This window comes from Diplotaxodon limnothrissa, linkage group LG17, assembly GCF_057381915.1.
Source record: "Diplotaxodon limnothrissa isolate DT_005_m linkage group LG17, D_limnothrissa_male_GT1.1, whole genome shotgun sequence".
In the NCBI taxonomy this organism is placed as follows: Eukaryota; Metazoa; Chordata; class Actinopteri; order Cichliformes; family Cichlidae; genus Diplotaxodon; species Diplotaxodon limnothrissa.
The window spans coordinates 3,069,991-3,087,907 of NC_140612.1; the positions used below are offsets into that span (position 1 = coordinate 3,069,991).

At 41.4% G+C, this 17,917-nt stretch overlaps 1 protein-coding gene across 3 annotated transcripts in view; it reads right to left on the reverse strand.

The window, feature by feature from the left end:
* The window catches only part of osbpl8 (oxysterol binding protein-like 8), a 93,566-nt gene that overhangs the window by 16,415 nt on the left and 59,234 nt on the right, over positions 1-17,917 (reverse strand). The window contains exon 1 of one of the 3 annotated variants that reach the window (XM_085375591.1): positions 6,414-6,875. The exons of the other annotated variants lie outside the window; for them this stretch is intronic. Within the exon in view, the coding sequence (XP_085231717.1) occupies positions 6,414-6,564 (151 nt within the window). The 5' untranslated portion in view covers positions 6,565-6,875. Of the gene's footprint in view, positions 1-6,413; positions 6,876-17,917 lie in introns of those variants that run through there. 3 annotated transcript variants of the gene reach the window in all.

Genomic DNA, 17,917 nt, shown 5'->3' on the forward strand with positions numbered 1-17,917 from the left:
CGGTGCAGTACCAGCAGAAGATGCGGCTGAGAGGAAAGTGGAAGATGATGAAAGAATGATAAAAGGGATTCAAACAGTGAAGTTTGAATGAGGATGTTAGTCACTCAATTTGCAATCACTGATGAACAGAATCACCGTGGGCCACTGGGATGAAGTGCCTAATTTCAATTTAAGACACCTTAATGTGCCACTTCTCCACTCACACAACTGCGTCACCATGGAGCAGCAGCAAACAGAAAGCAGAGAGGATGATTTCATTGTATTACGGCAGCTTATTTAACGATTGTGACTAAAGACAAATTAAATATTAGAGGGAAATGTGTGAAGTTTACTCCATTTTTACCTGAAAATCAGACTTTCATTTTTGAAACTTGACACTTTGAGTTAAAAAAGCAAAGATCAGCCGGAAAACAGTTGACATGCTTGTTACCATGTCACAAATGTGACAGTGACACTGCTGACAGTCACTGTCTAATGACTAAGGTTAGAGTTCCTCTTCCAGGCAGAGACCTGAGAGACTGCCCATCTGCTAATGAGCTCATGTAAAATCAACACCTTCCAGTGTTTGTGTGTTTCTTCATTAATGTCATATCATGAAGGCACGGAGCGTTGTCTGTGACATGTCCTCTGCTTTTAATCTAGACAATCTCAGAAATAGAAACTCACCCTTGGGGGAAAGGTTTTAGCCTTTTTAAAATAAACTCAGATGAGCTTTATTTTAATATAAGACACTGCAAGAAGAAAAACCTCATGATAGTCAAAACTTTTGCAAGCAGATTGCTTCAAAAGAGCTCATAAACAAAACGACTACAAATGAGAAACATGTAGAATTGATTACAGAAGTGAGATGCAAAGACAATAACATGGGAATCCCTGTTATGTATGTGGCTGGAAATCAGTGACTGTGTGTTTGTGTGTCTGGCTGAGAGTGTTGGAGACTAACACACCACTGCAGACTGAAAGGAGCTCCAAAGATCTCAGTGTGCATCAAACATCATAGACTGAAGAGATAAAGAGACAGAGCGAGTGAGAGAAAAGGGAATTAAACAGCAAAGAGACAGAAAGAGCTGCATCCTGCTAAATCCAAAGCCTTTACACTTTTCTAAAATCCCTCACTGAATGAAATGAGACTGCATCATTAGAAGCACAGTGTACGTCAGACAGCAGACGCATTAGTAAAGGGTGAGCACGACAAAAACACAGTACTTTAACCTCCCTGGTTTTGTAGTTTGCTGCTTAAATGAGGCGTTACATCAGCATTCTTTGATATCCTCCAACCTATAAAAAGTCACTAGGAATTTGACATAAGCAAACCACTCATTTTCAACTTACATCCATAGAGATACAGGTCTGGCCCTGAAAGGTCCCTTCACTTCTAAGAATCATCTGCAGTGTTGGTATTCAGCACCTCAACTTGGAGCTGTTTAATGCAACCCTGAAGCTGCTTCTCCCACCAGAAGATGTTTTTATTGCAAGCACTTGGATTCCTACTACGTCACATTCATTAAATCAAGTTCATTTAAAGCTCATAAAACCAGATTGATCCAGGGAGTTAATCAATGCAGTCTCTAGGTTTCTTCAAAATCGGCTTACGCGCAGCTTTCTATGATGCTGCTCTATTATTCTGGTAGGAAATATGAACGCCGCCATGGCAACAGGTGAGCTAAGAACAACAAATCGAGAGGGGGGGGGGGGGGGGGGGGGGGGAGCCTGTGAGCAGAGTGACTTTTCAATTTCAGGGAAGCAAACTGCCTGAGTGTTTGCTACTGTGGGAAACCTGCCATAGCAACAGCATCTCTATGGTACTGGTGACACATCATAAAAATTGAAAGACGTCTGGTTCACTGAAAGGGAAAGAAACACCAGCTGGAAAAAGTCATGGATACTGTTTTAGTGTAATTTAGTATGCGTGGACAAATCTGTAGAGTAGCTCAAAGCAGTGCATGAATTCACGTAACTGGCAAGGTGCTTTCAGCTGCTCCCTTATTTCCCAAGGGGTCACCACAGCAGATGGATGCACAACTTTGATTTGGCACAGATTTTACTTCCTGACGCAACACTCCCATTTGTCCGAGCTTGGGACTGGGACTAGGAGCACACTAAGGTTGTGACCTCTTGATTTCTTTCCTGATCTTAGACATGTAAGGCAAATGTGTTAACCACTACAAATTTAATTTCAAATGCTCTCTGTTCCTCCACAAAGACGTTTTTGCTGCATGTAGCTGCAATTGCTTTGCGAGGAGAGGTGAGGATGATATGCAGAACCAGCTAGCGTGGATTTGAATCACTCGATGCGTGCATTCATTCAGGTTGTGTTTGATGTTGACAGAAACTGTTTTATTCCCACAGTTACTGGACCACAGATGACATTGTTCAAATGTTTTCTTAGGCCAGGTCATCTTTCCCATGACAACTGAACTAATCCCTTCATGTTTCGAAAGGAACTCCCGTTTAAACTAAAACAAATCGGCATAACTATGCATAGACACTGTAATGTGCCACTTCCTCTTGATAATCTAAAAAGAGTATCCTATCCACCATACAATGTGCTAGGTCATGCTGACCTGAAGATGAGCAGGGACTATCTAATTATGGACCGCAGGCATCCAGCTTTTTCCACTCTCATTAGTTTTGCCAAAGCCAAGTTTCAACCTCTAAATCAATTTCCGCTGCACTCAATCTCTGACTACCGAGGAACTAAGGGCGTGCTCTCTCACTTAGTGATGGGCTGATGAACAATACAACGTTTCAATACAAGGTTAGAGCATTAGGTGCAGCTGAGCCCAGGTTTCTTTTAAATCTCCAGGCCTGGTTGGTGGCCTTCAAACCTGCTTATTATGCAGCCTTAGCTTACCACTGCAAAAGCAGGCACATAAACCTCTGATCCACAGTGCTGTACTTTTATCCTGATGTGAGGAGACAACAGCATATTATCTTTTAAAAAAGGTTGGTATTTCAAACAGGATGTGTATGGATGACAGAGAGGGCATTAGGCTGGTTGTATTACCACAGCTGCTGTTTTTTGTCTTGGTCTATTTATATTTCACCTGAGCTTATGTACACTGGCAGATGCTGGTACTGTTCCCCAGACCGCAGGTAATGACATTTTGGCTTGTCAGCTGATAAAGTGGGAGGAAGGTTTAGGCAGATCCAAATGTGGAACTCAGGATGGTGTCACGACTTCTAGTTTTATTTTTACTTTTTTATTTTATTTATTTTTGGGTTTTTTTTCGAGGCTTCCAAAACAACCAGTGGATATCTGACCCAAGATTTCCTGTTCCACCCACTAGCCATCGTTTACAAATAGAGATACATTAAGGAAGATAAGAAAAGTTGAAGGTTTTCTCTTAGTCACTATTCAGAGAGTTTACCTTCAGTTTCAATGAATCTATCGCCCCTTTTTAAGGTCATGTTCTTTTCTGCTTCTAGGAAACTTCCAGAGTGTTTTTATGCTTGCCATGCATGCTGGGTTCCTCCCAGTCTGCCTCTTTCATTTTGTTTCAATTAGTGGAAGAGGACACAAAATTACAAGTATTCTCCGGATCTTCGTCCTCGCCTCAGGCACTGTGGACACCTCCACTTATAACTGCTGCTTGGTGACTCTGCCTTCATCAGCACTGATTGCCTTCAGAGTTTTGGGACAGCAGCTAACTATTTGTTTTAGCACCTGTTGTGTCTCACAAACACAAGTGTAAAGACAAAGCAGAGAAGAAAAATCTTCTATTTGACAGATTGAAACAAAGAAAGAATATTCATTAGTAATTTCGCCCTTATCGGTTTTGTTAAACAAAGTGTTTGTCATTGAAGTGGTACGGCTGCTCCTAGTAATGAAAATACAGAGCCCCAACCTCAAAAGGAAGTGAAAAGACTAAAAACACCAAGTCAGCTGGCAAGCATGTATTTCAGTGTACAAGGAATAACACACAACAAGGAAAAGTGTCTCAGAGGGTCATGTCAACTGGCAACTGGAGGAATGTGGGTGTAAAAAACAAAACAAAAAAAACATGTAGATATATTAAGAGATTGTCAAAAACACAGAAAATGAATGAGTCTACCCGTCTGCACCACATGTCTCCTGCAGCAGAATGTCTAAAATAAAGATGAATGGAGCTAAGGCTGGGAGCTGACTGTGAGAAACAGAGTATGACTCAGACGATGTCTCGTAGCTCCAAATATACACGTAGCTGCAGAAGCTGCTGTTTTAAAGGGGAAAGAAGCAGACACAGAGCGACCGAGGAGAGCAAGACCACCACTGTGACCATGGTACTGACATGGCTCAAAGTGCTGAACTGCGAGAGCTGCACACTAAAAAAAAAAACAGTAGAGGACTGAGGTCGTTGTGAAAGTCTGAATCACAGTATGATGCTGAAAAGAGTTTGTGCACAGTAGGGCCGGGCTATATCGTACCGTTCACAGTAATACCGGTGTAATTTTGGGCAACGATAGGAAAATGAAATATCGCGATAGAATATGTGCAGTGCCTATGTTTACATACGCACATGGCGGCGACTGAGAAGAGCGAAAGCGGATCGTTGAATGAAACGGCTGAACCAGAACTGGTTTGTAAAAATGCTGCAGCTTCACTGGTGTGGAACTGGTTTAGCTTTCGTCCGTCAGATACACAACAAAGCACTATTTTTGGTAGCGCATGCTAGCGGGCCGTCGTTATTACCGTGTTGTTTGGAAAATACGGCACACTTCAAATCAATCCTTTGATTTTTCTGAAAGTCGACAGAGCCCCTTATAATCCCGTGTGCCTTATGTATGAATTCTGGTTGTGTTACTGACCTCGAAATGATTTTATGTGCACGGCGCTCGAAAATCTGTCAAATGTTTCAGTACGACTTTGCTAAGCTACGAAGCCGCACCGCTTGATGGATTGTTGGAGCATTACGGCTATCATAGGCGGAGCCTCGCGGAGTGATACGTACTGTGCTTCAACATAATGTTACCGTATTGTGTGTGTAGAACCTCTTTTTAAGTTTTGTGGATATTATACATGGTTATGCTGAGGATATGTCGGCCAGTTTCCACTGGAAATGCCTTTTGGTTAAACTGTCAGCGAGGAATTTGCATTTGCACTGTTACATTTTTATATAACTTTAATGCACATAAAAAACTGCTGCTTGTTTCAGTGAAAATACATTGATGGGGTTTTTTGCACTAATAAAGTTGTGGAGTTGTAAAGTATTTTGTCTAGCGTCAATTATATCATCAGTTATATCGTCATCGCAAATTTTCAAATGTATATAGTGATAAATATTTTTGGTCATATCGCCCTGCTCTAGTGCACAGTCAGCCTTTCCTGGATTCATAAAGGTTAAAACGGTTACTTGTGAAAGTGGGACAGAGGACGTTCACTCTCTGAAAGCTCTTGCGCCTGCCAGCTGTCTGCCTCCAGGTTTACATCATTTTCAGCAGGATAAACAAAAGGAAGTGAACACAAAACTGATTTAATCCTAAATGTTCTCTGGGATTAAGTGTACTTTCAAAAATAAGGATTATCACTGCACTCTAATAGAGGTATCACAGGAACCCGCGTAAAGCTAAACCAGTTGAAGGGAAGGCTATCTCCTGACTCTGTAAATGGTTGTGTGTGTGGCTCTGAAAGAGGGGAGAGCAGGAAAAGTCCTCTAAGACAAGCATCATCTCTCAACAATGACCAAGCAAAAAAGAAATGCATACGTAGGATAAAGCCCAGTGCTGCACTCTTCAAAGAGAAACAATGCCTGTTGCGTTGCCTCTAATCTTTTGACAGCTCTGTTGTTGACAGCAACAGTGTCCTCTGCTCTCGTTGCTAGTTGATTCAATGTGCCTCAGAGCTGAGGCAAGTTTAAGTTACAACCAATCAAAGTGAGTGGCATGGTGTTTGATAATGACTTATCTTTCAACTTTGTAATCCCCTGCTTTGAACATGAAGCAGAATGATTTGAGTCTTCATATGTTTCAATTCATGTATTTGCTGAATGTTAAAAATGACTTTTTCACTGAGTCAACTGACACACTTATGCAGTGATTGTCTGGGTGTGAGAATAAAAGCAGTCGACACTATAAATGCCTTTGAGGAAAACCTAAAAGCATCAAATAATGTACCCATTTTAAGAATTCTGGTGTTTTACCCCATCCAAAAGCTTGTCTCTGCCTTCACACGTATCCCTTCGAAACACCTACAAACAAATCCTTCTATGATGCAGTCGACAGAATCGGTTCCTTTCATGAATACATCCCATTGCACAGAATTTAAGGTGGTTCTCGAAACTCTCAGGACCACAGTAAACCAATACCAACAGTACAACTACTGTATTTAGGACACAAGGCCAAAAAGTAGTCAATCATCTGCAAACCTACTAATAAGCCTGCATCACTTCCCAGCGTTGAGCTTTGCGAGACGTTCCACGCCATTGTGCACCCACCTGGCAGCGAGATGGGTGACAGCTCGTTATAGCCCCCGAACGAGGCATTGCGGATGAGTTTGCGTCCGTCCGGGCGTGGAGGTCGAAGCGATGCCGTCCCGCCGCACGTGGAGAAACGGCGACGACTAAGCAGGCCTTCCTCCTTCATCATGGGGCCGGCAGGAGCTCCCCCGACGGGAGGGGAGGAGTGAGGGGTGGGTAAGGAAAACTTAAAGGTGGAAGGTCGAAGGGTATCGGGATACAATCCGATCTTCCCCACACAGCTAGTGTGCAAGCGAATATCCCAACCAGCAACACATACACACACAAACAGAAACACAGAGCGGTTCAGATAGCAGGCATTGGACCGGTGCAGTCGCTGCTTTTCTTTACGCTTCCTTCAGCCGACTGCTTTCTTCCTCCCTCTCTCTCTCTGCCTCCCTCTCTCTCACTCAATCTGTGCCCTGTGAGTGTGTATGAAAGCAGCAGCCTGTAAGTACTTAATAACGAATAAGCTGAGCCCCTCCCACTCCCTCTCCTCGGGATGGGTAGTGGAGCCGCATCTTAGCTTGAAAACAGCCCTTATGTTCCGCATCTCATCTTTCACTTCAGCTCAATCTCTTGCTGCGTCTCTTAGTCATTATTTCAGATTCAAAGGGACACTTCACCGCTTTTCAACCTTACTCTGGATTAGTCACTGGGGTGGCATGTCTCTGACGTCTACCATACTTATTATTGTCAAAATATTTCTCCAGCTGAATTTAGTGTCGTCGTTCAATCCTTTGACATCAGCAGATGACGGTAAATTACAGGAAGAAATATGAGGATAAGGATCCCTTCATGCCCTCACAACAACTAAGGAAGACACAGAAACAAATTAAAGGGATTAAAAATAAATGTAGTTAACATGGCAAATAATAGACTTTTATAAAGCACAGATGCCAGATGATAAGCTCAACCTCTTACCAATACTCCTGGCTAACACAGCAAAGTAGAAAGTCTTGCTGTGGAAGCAGCTGTGGCATCACTGCTGTTAGCCAGCATGACAGCCACTGCGAATGAAAAGGTGGGATTGCCAGATAATAGTTTGATTCATCTACTCTGCCAGCACTGAGGCAGGGTTGGGAAAATATTTAAACTGTTGAGTGTTTATGTTTGCCAAATTCTGAGAAGGTCAAAGCTGCATTAAAACATTTAACAGTAATTTAGAAAATTAGGGTATAAACATAGGACTCATATTCAGCTTCAGTCCATTATAAACGTATTACATGATTGCCACGTGGTCAGCAGACATCTTAGTCTGAACGTTAGAAAGTAAGAAATCAATCAGTAGCTGTTGTTTTTTCAGCAAATGTCGATTAGCCAGTTATCAAAGTTTTAATTTTTGATTTTCCTTTTGCACTGAAGCAAGTTTTGTTCACAAATGTATAAGGTCTAGAGTTTGTTCATGACCTTCAGAATAAAAAGTAAAAAAAATGATGACCACGTTACTTAATCAAACTCTCCTGAAGCTGCTGCAGAGTCAGTGGCTTCTAGGATGGTTTTTTTCACCATTGCCCTTTTCTGTTTAAATTTAATATGATGGGCAAATGTGAATCCAAAAAATATCTTCTTTGTTAATACTGTGATTATTCAGGCTGAATAATCATTATTCAGATGTTCTAATTCACTAACTGACCTAGCTGTGTTCCCCCCCCCGATCCATGGGGGGGCTAACGATTACTAAGTCACTCAGGGTACAACAGTGATGTTTTAATCACTCAGTTCTTGGTTGTTTTGATGGAGACACATGCTGAACCATTCTTTGAATGCTCCGCTATGCTGGTCTTCAAAGATTAGTAAAAGAATATTCAATTCCCTTCTCCATAGCCATCAGAGAAGAGGCAGTGTTAGACTGAAGATGGGAACGGTGATAATTCAGTCCAGCATCGAGCTAATGACTTCAAATTACTCGAAGCATTCACAGCAGTAAGCAGGCAGGGTTAATAAGAGCATGTCTGTACAGTCGATGTACACCGTGTTGTCCGGATTTGTTTAGTATGACTGAGTCAGAAAAGCTTCCTCGCTGGCTGCTGCTGCTTTAAATGGCCAAATTAATTTGCAGTGAAATGTCCCTTTTTCATTCCCTATTCTGTCTGACAACACAAATAACTACAGCTTGTAAACCATACCTGCTATGCTATAACGAGTCATCAGATTGCAAATATGCACACACACACACACACACACACACACACACACACACACACACACACACACACACACACACGCTCTGAGGACAGAAGGAAGTTTGTTGTCACACCACTGCTCAGACCACCCTTTTATTCCCACATTGCACAGGGAAATAAGAAAGCCTGTCAGCACTGCCGGGTTAAGCTTTAGTGTTCAAAGGCACAGAAGGCTCCGGGCTGCAGCGCGGCCACTGAATGCCGCATTGAAACATGTGCTTCTCCTGGACACAGGTACAGTAAATAGAGCTAAAACCAGGTGCATTGTCTGTGCCTGTAGGTGACACTGACTGTGAAGTGCTTTGTTGGCACACATCTGTGACACACTGAGCACTTTCTATAAATGGTACCTCTGCACCATGAATCTAGCTGACCTCTGGTCTCGTCTGAAATCCGACAGAAGCTGATACATGTGGATTATTTTAGATTTAGTTCTCTTATACACGCAGTGAATGTGTTCAGGATTTTTTAAAGGATAAACTTTTTAGGTTCAAAGCTGAAGGCCAATGAAAGATAAGTGTCATCAGTATGGTTCATATAAACACAGTCACTGATAACTCGTTTATTTATGTAAGAGCGAAGGAACACATTTGGCCTGGTCTTAGATTTGAAACCCAACACTGAAGAACATTATCAGCTCTTGTTCCTTGCAGTCTTCTGCCACCTTTAATCTCACCCGTCCTATTCATTCTTTCATTCTAGACCTTTGCAAGGAATCTAGAAATCTGCTGGCATCTCGCAAAGCCTTGCCTGCCAGCTGTCCATGGACATTTCAGCCGAGATAACTTGTGAAGTACTTGTGAGTGTAATCCCTTCCAAAACATCTGTCCCCAACGTAGCTAATCAATCTACAGCTGATAAATGTGAGCGCTGCCTGCCTCAACCGTGCTTTAATTAATACAGCTAATTAGATGGTCTGCGTGTATAATTCACATCCTAGACCTCATTAACCTGCTTGCAGAGGAGGAAATGCCCATTTTGGTTACTCCAAAGGCATTCTGAGTCACATGATAGTCTTTTTCTAAATTTAGTCATCATCTGGGTCATTTTCCCAGCTATATCCAGGCTACCCAGGGCGGACTCTTCATACATTCAAAAGAAAAGAACAAAAGCCCCACCTTTAATTAACAAGATGTTTCTGTTTTATAATCACATGACAGCCTGGGCTATTAGCTAACAGAAGCTTTTCAGTAATTTTACACATTTGTTTCTTATAATTTAAGCCTGACACTACACTTCTGTTTCCTTAAATATCTAACGGATTAAATGTGTATTTAAACTTCTTTATGTCTGTGAAGGTTCTCAGTCATCCAGGTCATCGTAGTCAAAGGAGCTTGCAAAGACTTCTTTAAGTTGCTTGAAGACGTTTCACCTCTCATCCGAGAAGCTTCTTCAGTTCTAAGGTCAAATGGTGGAGAGTCCCAGATATAAACCTAGTGGGAGTGGCCCCCCACAGAGGGACAAAAGGACCCCCTGATGATCCTCTAATCGCCTGAGCCAAGGTGTGAAACTGGGCGTGGGTCCCAATCAGCCAGAGTTTCGGGTGTGTTCATTGTGAAACCTGGCCCCACCTTATCATGTGAATTCCTGAGGTCAGATGGCCCAGGATGTGAGTGGGCGTTAAGGCGTCTGGGGAGGGATCTCAAAACTGGATTATACATGGCAGACAGTTGGTGTCGTAAACCACCGCCTCTGTTCAAAGATGGTCGCTCACAGTGGACATAGATGCTTCTTTCACTCCTCTTTCAAACCATCTGTCCTCTCTGTCCAAAATGTGAACATTGGCATCCTCGAAAGAGTGTCCTTTATCCTTAAGATGCAGATGGACTGCTGAGTCTTGTCCTGTGGAGGTGGCTCTTCTGTGTTGTGCCATGCGCTTGTGAAGTGGCTGTTTGGTCTCTCCAATGTAGAGGTCTGAGCATTCCTCGCTGCACTGTACAGCATACACCACATTGTTAAGTCTGTGTTTTGGCGTTTTGTCTTCTAAACTTCTTTACACTGACAAAGAGGAGTTTCACTGGTAAGGCCTACTCACACTTTTGCACTGAGGTGACAGCTGCTTTTTAGTTAGTGCTATACAAGTGACACTGAATTGAATGAAGATCAAAGTGTTCATGACACTGTACGTGGCCCACAACGTAAAATCGGTATGATGTCCTTGTTCTGTTTCGTCATCAGGAGAACTGAACATAAACCGTCTTGAAAGCCACTGAATGCTGCTTTAAATTTGGAGATAAGGATCCAGTGCAACCAATACAACCATGTATGTGACATTTACTTAAAAAAAAACAGAAAAGATATTCTTGTCACGCTCTGGGATGTTTTTGATGATTACTTGGCACGTTATGATAGGCCATCATTGAGGCACAACTTTACATTTGATCAATACTGTTTCTATTAGCTGCACATGAACTTAAGCTGAAGATGGTGAATATTCTGCATTGTGATGATAGCAATAGCACACCACTGTTAGCATGTCAGCTCGAGATGTTCCTATGGCTAAATACGGCCTCAAAGAGCCACTAAGACTCTTAGTCTTATTTGTCCAGAGCAAAGTTGCTATTACATTAAGTTGATCTGACCACTGTTGATGCTTTACATGGTGTCACGGTTCAAAACAAAGCAAAGTTCATTAACTCTCCTGTTATTCTTCACTATGTTTGCAATAAATACAGCTGTTTGTTGAGTTATTGAAAAAATAAAAGTCAGAAGTTATTATCATGTTTTGTAGTCAATCACAAAAGTGAACAAAAACCTATTGATAGAATAGTAAGACTCAAACACCTTCAAGAGTCACACGCAGTAAAACGTCTATAGTCTTAGACCCTGTAAGCCTGAGATTAGCTGTGGAGCACGGAGGCTTTTTAAATCATTCTTCTGCTGTACTCCTCCTTCCTACAGTAAATCAAACAACATGCATATCTCTTGTTTCAGTCCACATTCATACTCTGATGAGTAAAAGTGGTTTTATGTTGGTGTGAGCTCCCTTCTGTCCTCGTGAGAGCAACCTTACATGGAGTATATAAGCACAAAAGCACACAAGACAGCACAAATCACTAAACAGGCTAGCGCTGGAAGTCAGGTGAGTGGCTTCAAACTACGTTACTCTTCTGCCTTCACTGTCTCCAATTCCACCAAGCACTACTTCAACTGCTGTGACAGCTTGTACTACTTAATACTATACCTTGGACTCCTTAAGGTTAAGTCTTAAAAGAAAATGTTCCAACGTTAAGTACTGCCGGCAGTTTAAGATCCCAAATCATGCTTTACACCCAAGTCATGTCAGTCCAGACAAGCCTTCAGCCGTCCGAGCAGAGCTCAGGCTGCAAGCAGACATATTCTCCATCATGTCTTCGTGTCCTCCAGCTCTCTACAGACAAACCTTGGTCAAACTCGCTCAGTGCTCTTGCCTTTCAGGGTCAGGCACTCATTGGATGAGAGCGTAGGCGGAAGAAGGGACACTGGATTGGCAGTGGCTGTTAACCCTGTCTGACGCCATAATCCCTGCGGCTGAGCTTAAATCCGCACCGACTCCACCTGCTCTGGCACTGTAGCTTAACTTCCTGCCTTTCCTCTTTTTTCCTTCTTCTACAATTCCTCTTCATTTCTTTATCAAATCTTTATCAAATTCTCTCACCATCTTATCCTCTTCATTATCCGCCCCCTCGTATGATTCACACATGCATCTCTTTCAAACTTTCCCAGTAGCAGTCTGGCAAGAGGAGCAAGTGAAAGTGGCTGTGTGAAGTTTCCTTTAGTGATGAGTTTATTTCTTTAGGGAACACACCGAGTTTGTGCGCCTGTTTTTATGCTCTGTCTCTCACTAATTAAACTAAATAATCCAAACAGCACACAGAGTCATGAAAGCAATCTGAACTAAACACAAAATTAAAACTTGCAGGTATAGTTGGATTTTTTGTCCATCTTTCTTCGATCAACAAGATTGTTGAGGTGACCCTGAATCCTCCCTTAGTTATGCTGCAATAGGTGTAGGCTGCTGAGGGATTCCCATGATGCATTGAGTGTTTCTTCTTCAGTCACCTTTCTCACTCACTATGTGTTAAGAGACCTCTGCACTGAATCACACTTGTTATTAACCTCTGTCTCTCTTCCACAGCATGTCTTTATCCTGTGTTCCTTCTCTCACCCCAACCAATCACAGCAGATGGCCCCGCCCCTCCCTGAGCCTGGTTCTGCTGGAGGTTTCTTCCTGTTAAAAGGGAGTTTTTCCTTCCCACTGTCGCCAAAGTGCTTGCTCATAGGGGGTCATATGATTGTTGGGTTTTTCTCTATTTGTAGTGTTGTAGGGTCTACATCACAATATAAAGTGTCTTAAGGCGACTGTTGTTGTGATTTGGTGCTGTGTAAATAAAATTGAACTGAACTGACTTGAAAGATTATTACAGTACATTACAATCTATAAAGTCAAAAATCATCCTTTGAAAATTCAAAATTTTAGAATTCATATTTAGAGAGCACACATGATAGTTTATGGGAAAATCCCACTTTCAAAGTGAGCTGAAACTATCCAATCAGTGATAGGAAATACATACTCTAGGTGGTAAATCAAACATCTAGTCACTTTTTCTGCAGATGCTGCAGTAATCTGGTTACCCCCAACCGTTCTAGCAGTAATTAGATTTCCAAAAAGTCAATTTTGCAGTCAAATTGGATTCCCTTTGTGTAGAAATGTAAATACACTACATGCTCACGCATATATTTGGATCAATTCATGCATCTACAACTAAATGTGGGGATAGCCGTTTAAGCACTGATCTCCCCAGCCACCCGCTCCAACACCTCCATGGGGACACCATTATGTTCCCAGATATAATCCCTCCAGTGTGTCCAGCATCTGTCCCAGGCAGGACAGAAATGCAGAACTGCGTGATCAATTACAATACAATACACTTAATTAACTTCAATGATGAAAGGTTGACAAAAGCAATGAGGAGGAGGAGCAGAAGACAGCAAAGAAGATGTAGAAGAAGATTATTGACTAGGTTGTAGCATCTAAGCAACGTATGAGGACCAATTTAATCTAGACATTCTCTGCTTTCAGATAATGTGGATATGCATGGACTGCTTTCAGTGCTGCATATCTACAGTTTTAGTAAGGAAATCAACTTCAGTGTCAAACTGACCCAATTGTTTTCAGGATCTTCACCAGTGATGAAAATCAAGCCTCAAGCTCCATACCAGAGATCTGAAAGTGGTGCATCACATCAGGAGATCAAGCACATAAGCTTTCGACAACAGAGGGGACTTCAACTAAAAACTAGAAGCCACACTGAAACGCTGAAACTTCCAGGAGTATGCAAGGAGGTGCTTTTGTGCACATTTCTTTATAAAAACAATCAAATGGTTGCTAATGAGGTCAGAATCTGCTATGAGGAGGATAAGAGGGATTTCATCCATCATGAACATGTAAACATGGAGCTTTAAGCTCTAGCCTTTTAAAACGATTACTATGTATGCAAATGTATCACGAGGGTTAGTCAGCACATCGCAGCTGGGGTACAATCAAATGTGATTATGTTTCAACACAAGTTGTTATCCTCCAGAAATCCTGCTCTGCAGCAGCGACACACCAACACAGCAATTCAAAATCACATTCCATCTTCACACCTTAGATGTGAATGTTCTCACAACTCCTGCAGAATATTCTTCCAGAAAGATCTGTACCACAGCAGCAGTCGTGCCCTCGTGTATGGGGTGGATTCATTCGTGAACTCCAATATTAAGAAACTGCCTATTTTAACCCAAGGACATCAGGCAGAATCTATGTTAACACTGGTCAAGAGAAAACACGTCAAAGCAAACACTGTCATCACTTTGACACAAGACCATCGGCTAGACGTTGAAGTCAAATCGGTTGCCATGGATACCCATTCTGGACTGCAGGGACTTGAGGGTCATATTGGGTATATATTCTTACAGACTCTTGTTTCTCTGAAGCAGTGAGGACTAGAATGTGAAGTAAGTTGACTGCTTTTATTCTGTATGCTTACACCAGGAAATGAGAAATATTAGCCAAGGGCTGACTAAGCACTTCTTACTCCAGTATGTATACTAATACATTTCAGCTATACCATAAACACAAAACATGTATCTCATTGAACGTCTGACAAAGATTTTAATGGACCGATCCCAAAAGGCTGCTGATGTGTTGAGCCTATATCCACACAGCAACACACAGATCACACTCTTCAGCGATCACTGCATACACCTAGGCTGATAAGCCTGACACAGAGAGCGTTTCTGCAATAACAACACAGTCATTAGATTCTCTGTACCGCTTGCTCTCTCTTGTGGTAAGAAAGTGAGTTCCACCCTAGAATAATGTAGGAAACACTGACACAGAGATTCAGTTTTTCTTGTATACTATAAGCAAGATTTGCCAGAAAATATTTTTCATTTAAAAATAAAAATCCCACATTGGAACATTTTTCACTCACAGCAATAAAAACAAAGGATCTGTCACAGTTTACAGTCTCAAAATCAAAACTATCAGCCTCCGCTTCTTTGTCCTTCATGCTCTCTGTGATCTTAAGAGGAATCAAACTAAATTTTCTGATACTAAGAACACACACTGAGAACAAGGAAATCTAACAACACTCTAGTAATTTTCTAATCACAGTAAGGTGTCCACAAGAGGGCGCTGTAATACAAGAATAAGGCATGAGCAATGATGTAAGACCAATTTCCTCAAAGCTATAGAACCCCCTCTTTGATTTGTTCCTATTCTGCTGCATGGGAACTTCCATCCCTGAGCCCATCAACAGTCCTGAATGAGATGGTTTCCAGAAAGGAAGCTCAAATCTCGAGTGGAACAGGATGAGCAGGTTTGAAGTTGGGATCTCCTAAAAAGGTCTGCAGTTGGCTGGAGAGAAAAAAGAGAGAGACTAAGCAAAACCCTGATAGCTATCCTGAGGCTACAAATGGCCATTGCTTCTATGTCTTAAAGTGTCAACATAACACGCAACAGAATAAAAGAAGACAAAGGAAACAGGATTATAAGAGTTAAGAGGCTCAGCGTGTACAGTATGCAGCTCTATTTAGAACTCAACAGCAACTACAATGATTGTAATGGTCAGAGAGTGTGTGTGTGTGTGTGTGTGTTTGGACCTATAGTGTACAGTATATGAAGTATATGGTGTTTTTCAAGCATGTTGTGTAGCGATTGAGCCGGTGATATTTTAACGCTCCCGTCTGGGACAGCCATTCTGGATATCTAACAAACAATTAATAGTCGTGTGCTTTATCAGAGCAACTGCTGCAGAGGAGCTCAGTTCTGCATTCAGCCTCATTACACAGAGCTGGTTAGTGAAGAAAATGGTCAAATTTGAGGAATCACATGAAAGACATCTTATCATTTCATGCCATGTGATGCTGCCCAGAAACAAACCTCCTCTCTTTGACTTGCTGGTTGATTTTCAAAGAAATTCTTTGCTCCATCTGTTAAACAGGCGCATCAGACGGCAATCACGAGCGCCACCGCACAGTCAAAACCACGACACAATGTTTGCTACTTTGCTAATATTATCACAGGCAATATGTCATGTCAGGAGCACAAAAGTCCTGGTTGTACTGAAGAGCATATTTTATCCCTTATAGACACGATTTCTAAAAATACTGGAGAGAGAGGAATGCGTCTGATTAGTATAACTTTTCATTTAAAGGAAACAGAGAGCTGATTTTTCCAATTATAAACATGTACTTCCAAACAAATCTGAATAACTTAAACCAAAGACACACAAATGAAAAGGTCTGCTATAAACAGATATGACTAAAAACCTGCTCAATATACTGGTTAGTCAGTAGGAGTTACCATCTTTCCTGTGATGGATCTCTTATTTTTGGAATTAAACTTCTCTTATTGGTTCTTTCCTGCAGTAAAAACACATGTAGGAAAATGATAATATACTTGAACACATACACCAGACTTTAAAATGTACTTATTAGGGTGGTACAGTGACGCAGTGCTTACAGGCACACTAAGATAACTGCTGTTTTTAACTTGGCAGTGGATGTAACATTTGACGTAATCTATTTAAATGAAAATGACTTGATTGGTATAGTTTCAGTTTATATAATGCACACCTTTGAATTCATATATTTCAGTTGTATTTCTCTCAGAACCGTTGCTTAATGTGATTATTGAGGGTAAAGAATCTTCTGTTTGAGTCAGTCTTTAGTTAGTTTCGAGTTTGTAAGTTCGCTTGCTTCTTTTTTCCAGGTGAGTGTGCAGTTCAGCATTTGTTATGATGGCTGTTCTCCCCCTTGGAGACCGCGGGAGTCTCCAAAAATGTTTTTAAGATTAAATAATATACCATGTTCTGACTGAGGGATTTCTGAAAAATTTAAACGTACAGCTCTGTTATCACTTCCAACATAAATGAAGACAGAAAACTAAACAGCAGTGACTTTTGCAGGGTTACTGAAGTTGGGCTAGCTGGTATATAATGATGTGCTACATGACTGGGCTGGGCTGTAGTTACATCGTAAGGGTTTAAAAACTGAGCTTTAAAATGAACTCAGAGAAGATACAAAACATTAAAACATGTTAAAAACACAAAAGCCTTATTAAATGCAGAGTAGTTTTTTTCATATGTAATCAGTTAAAGATTGGATATCCCACCTGCTGTGAATGTTTTAATGCAGAACAGTTGTTATTATTATCACTCGTCACATCCTGTTTATGACAGTTAAAATTAATAAGAGTGCCTCATGTAAACTGTGTGTAGTGTTAAATAGGCCTATACTACTGTACTTTAATGTCGGTCATAAGGGTGGTACTTCAAGAGCCATGTATTTTATGCTACAGGCTACAGGAGGTCTAAGACAGAATTTCACTACAGAAATCCCACAAAGACTGGAGGAAGCACTGATTTTAGAAACTGATGTAAAGTTACTGTGGATTCCTGTGATGGCTGAAAAACAAATTTATATAAAAAAAACATTTAGAAGCACAAAGCAGAACATGTTTGTGCAGGATTAACTGTCTGCCAGTCGTTATCAAATTTCTTGGCATAACACATCTGCTTAGAAAGTACATGTAGCAATGCATCAACAATCTGCTCAGAGTTTAAATTCAGTATTATACAGATATTTACTGCACTAGCATTAAGTACAACAGCAATAATCAGGAAAGTGCTGCATGATGACTCTGAGAGGCTGAATGGGAAAAAAAATCATGACTTGTTCAAATAGGCAGCACAGGTTGCTTTTATTATGATTGAGGACATGTAGTGATGTGAGGGGGTGTGGAGTGGGGGTGGTGTTAGTAATTTACTT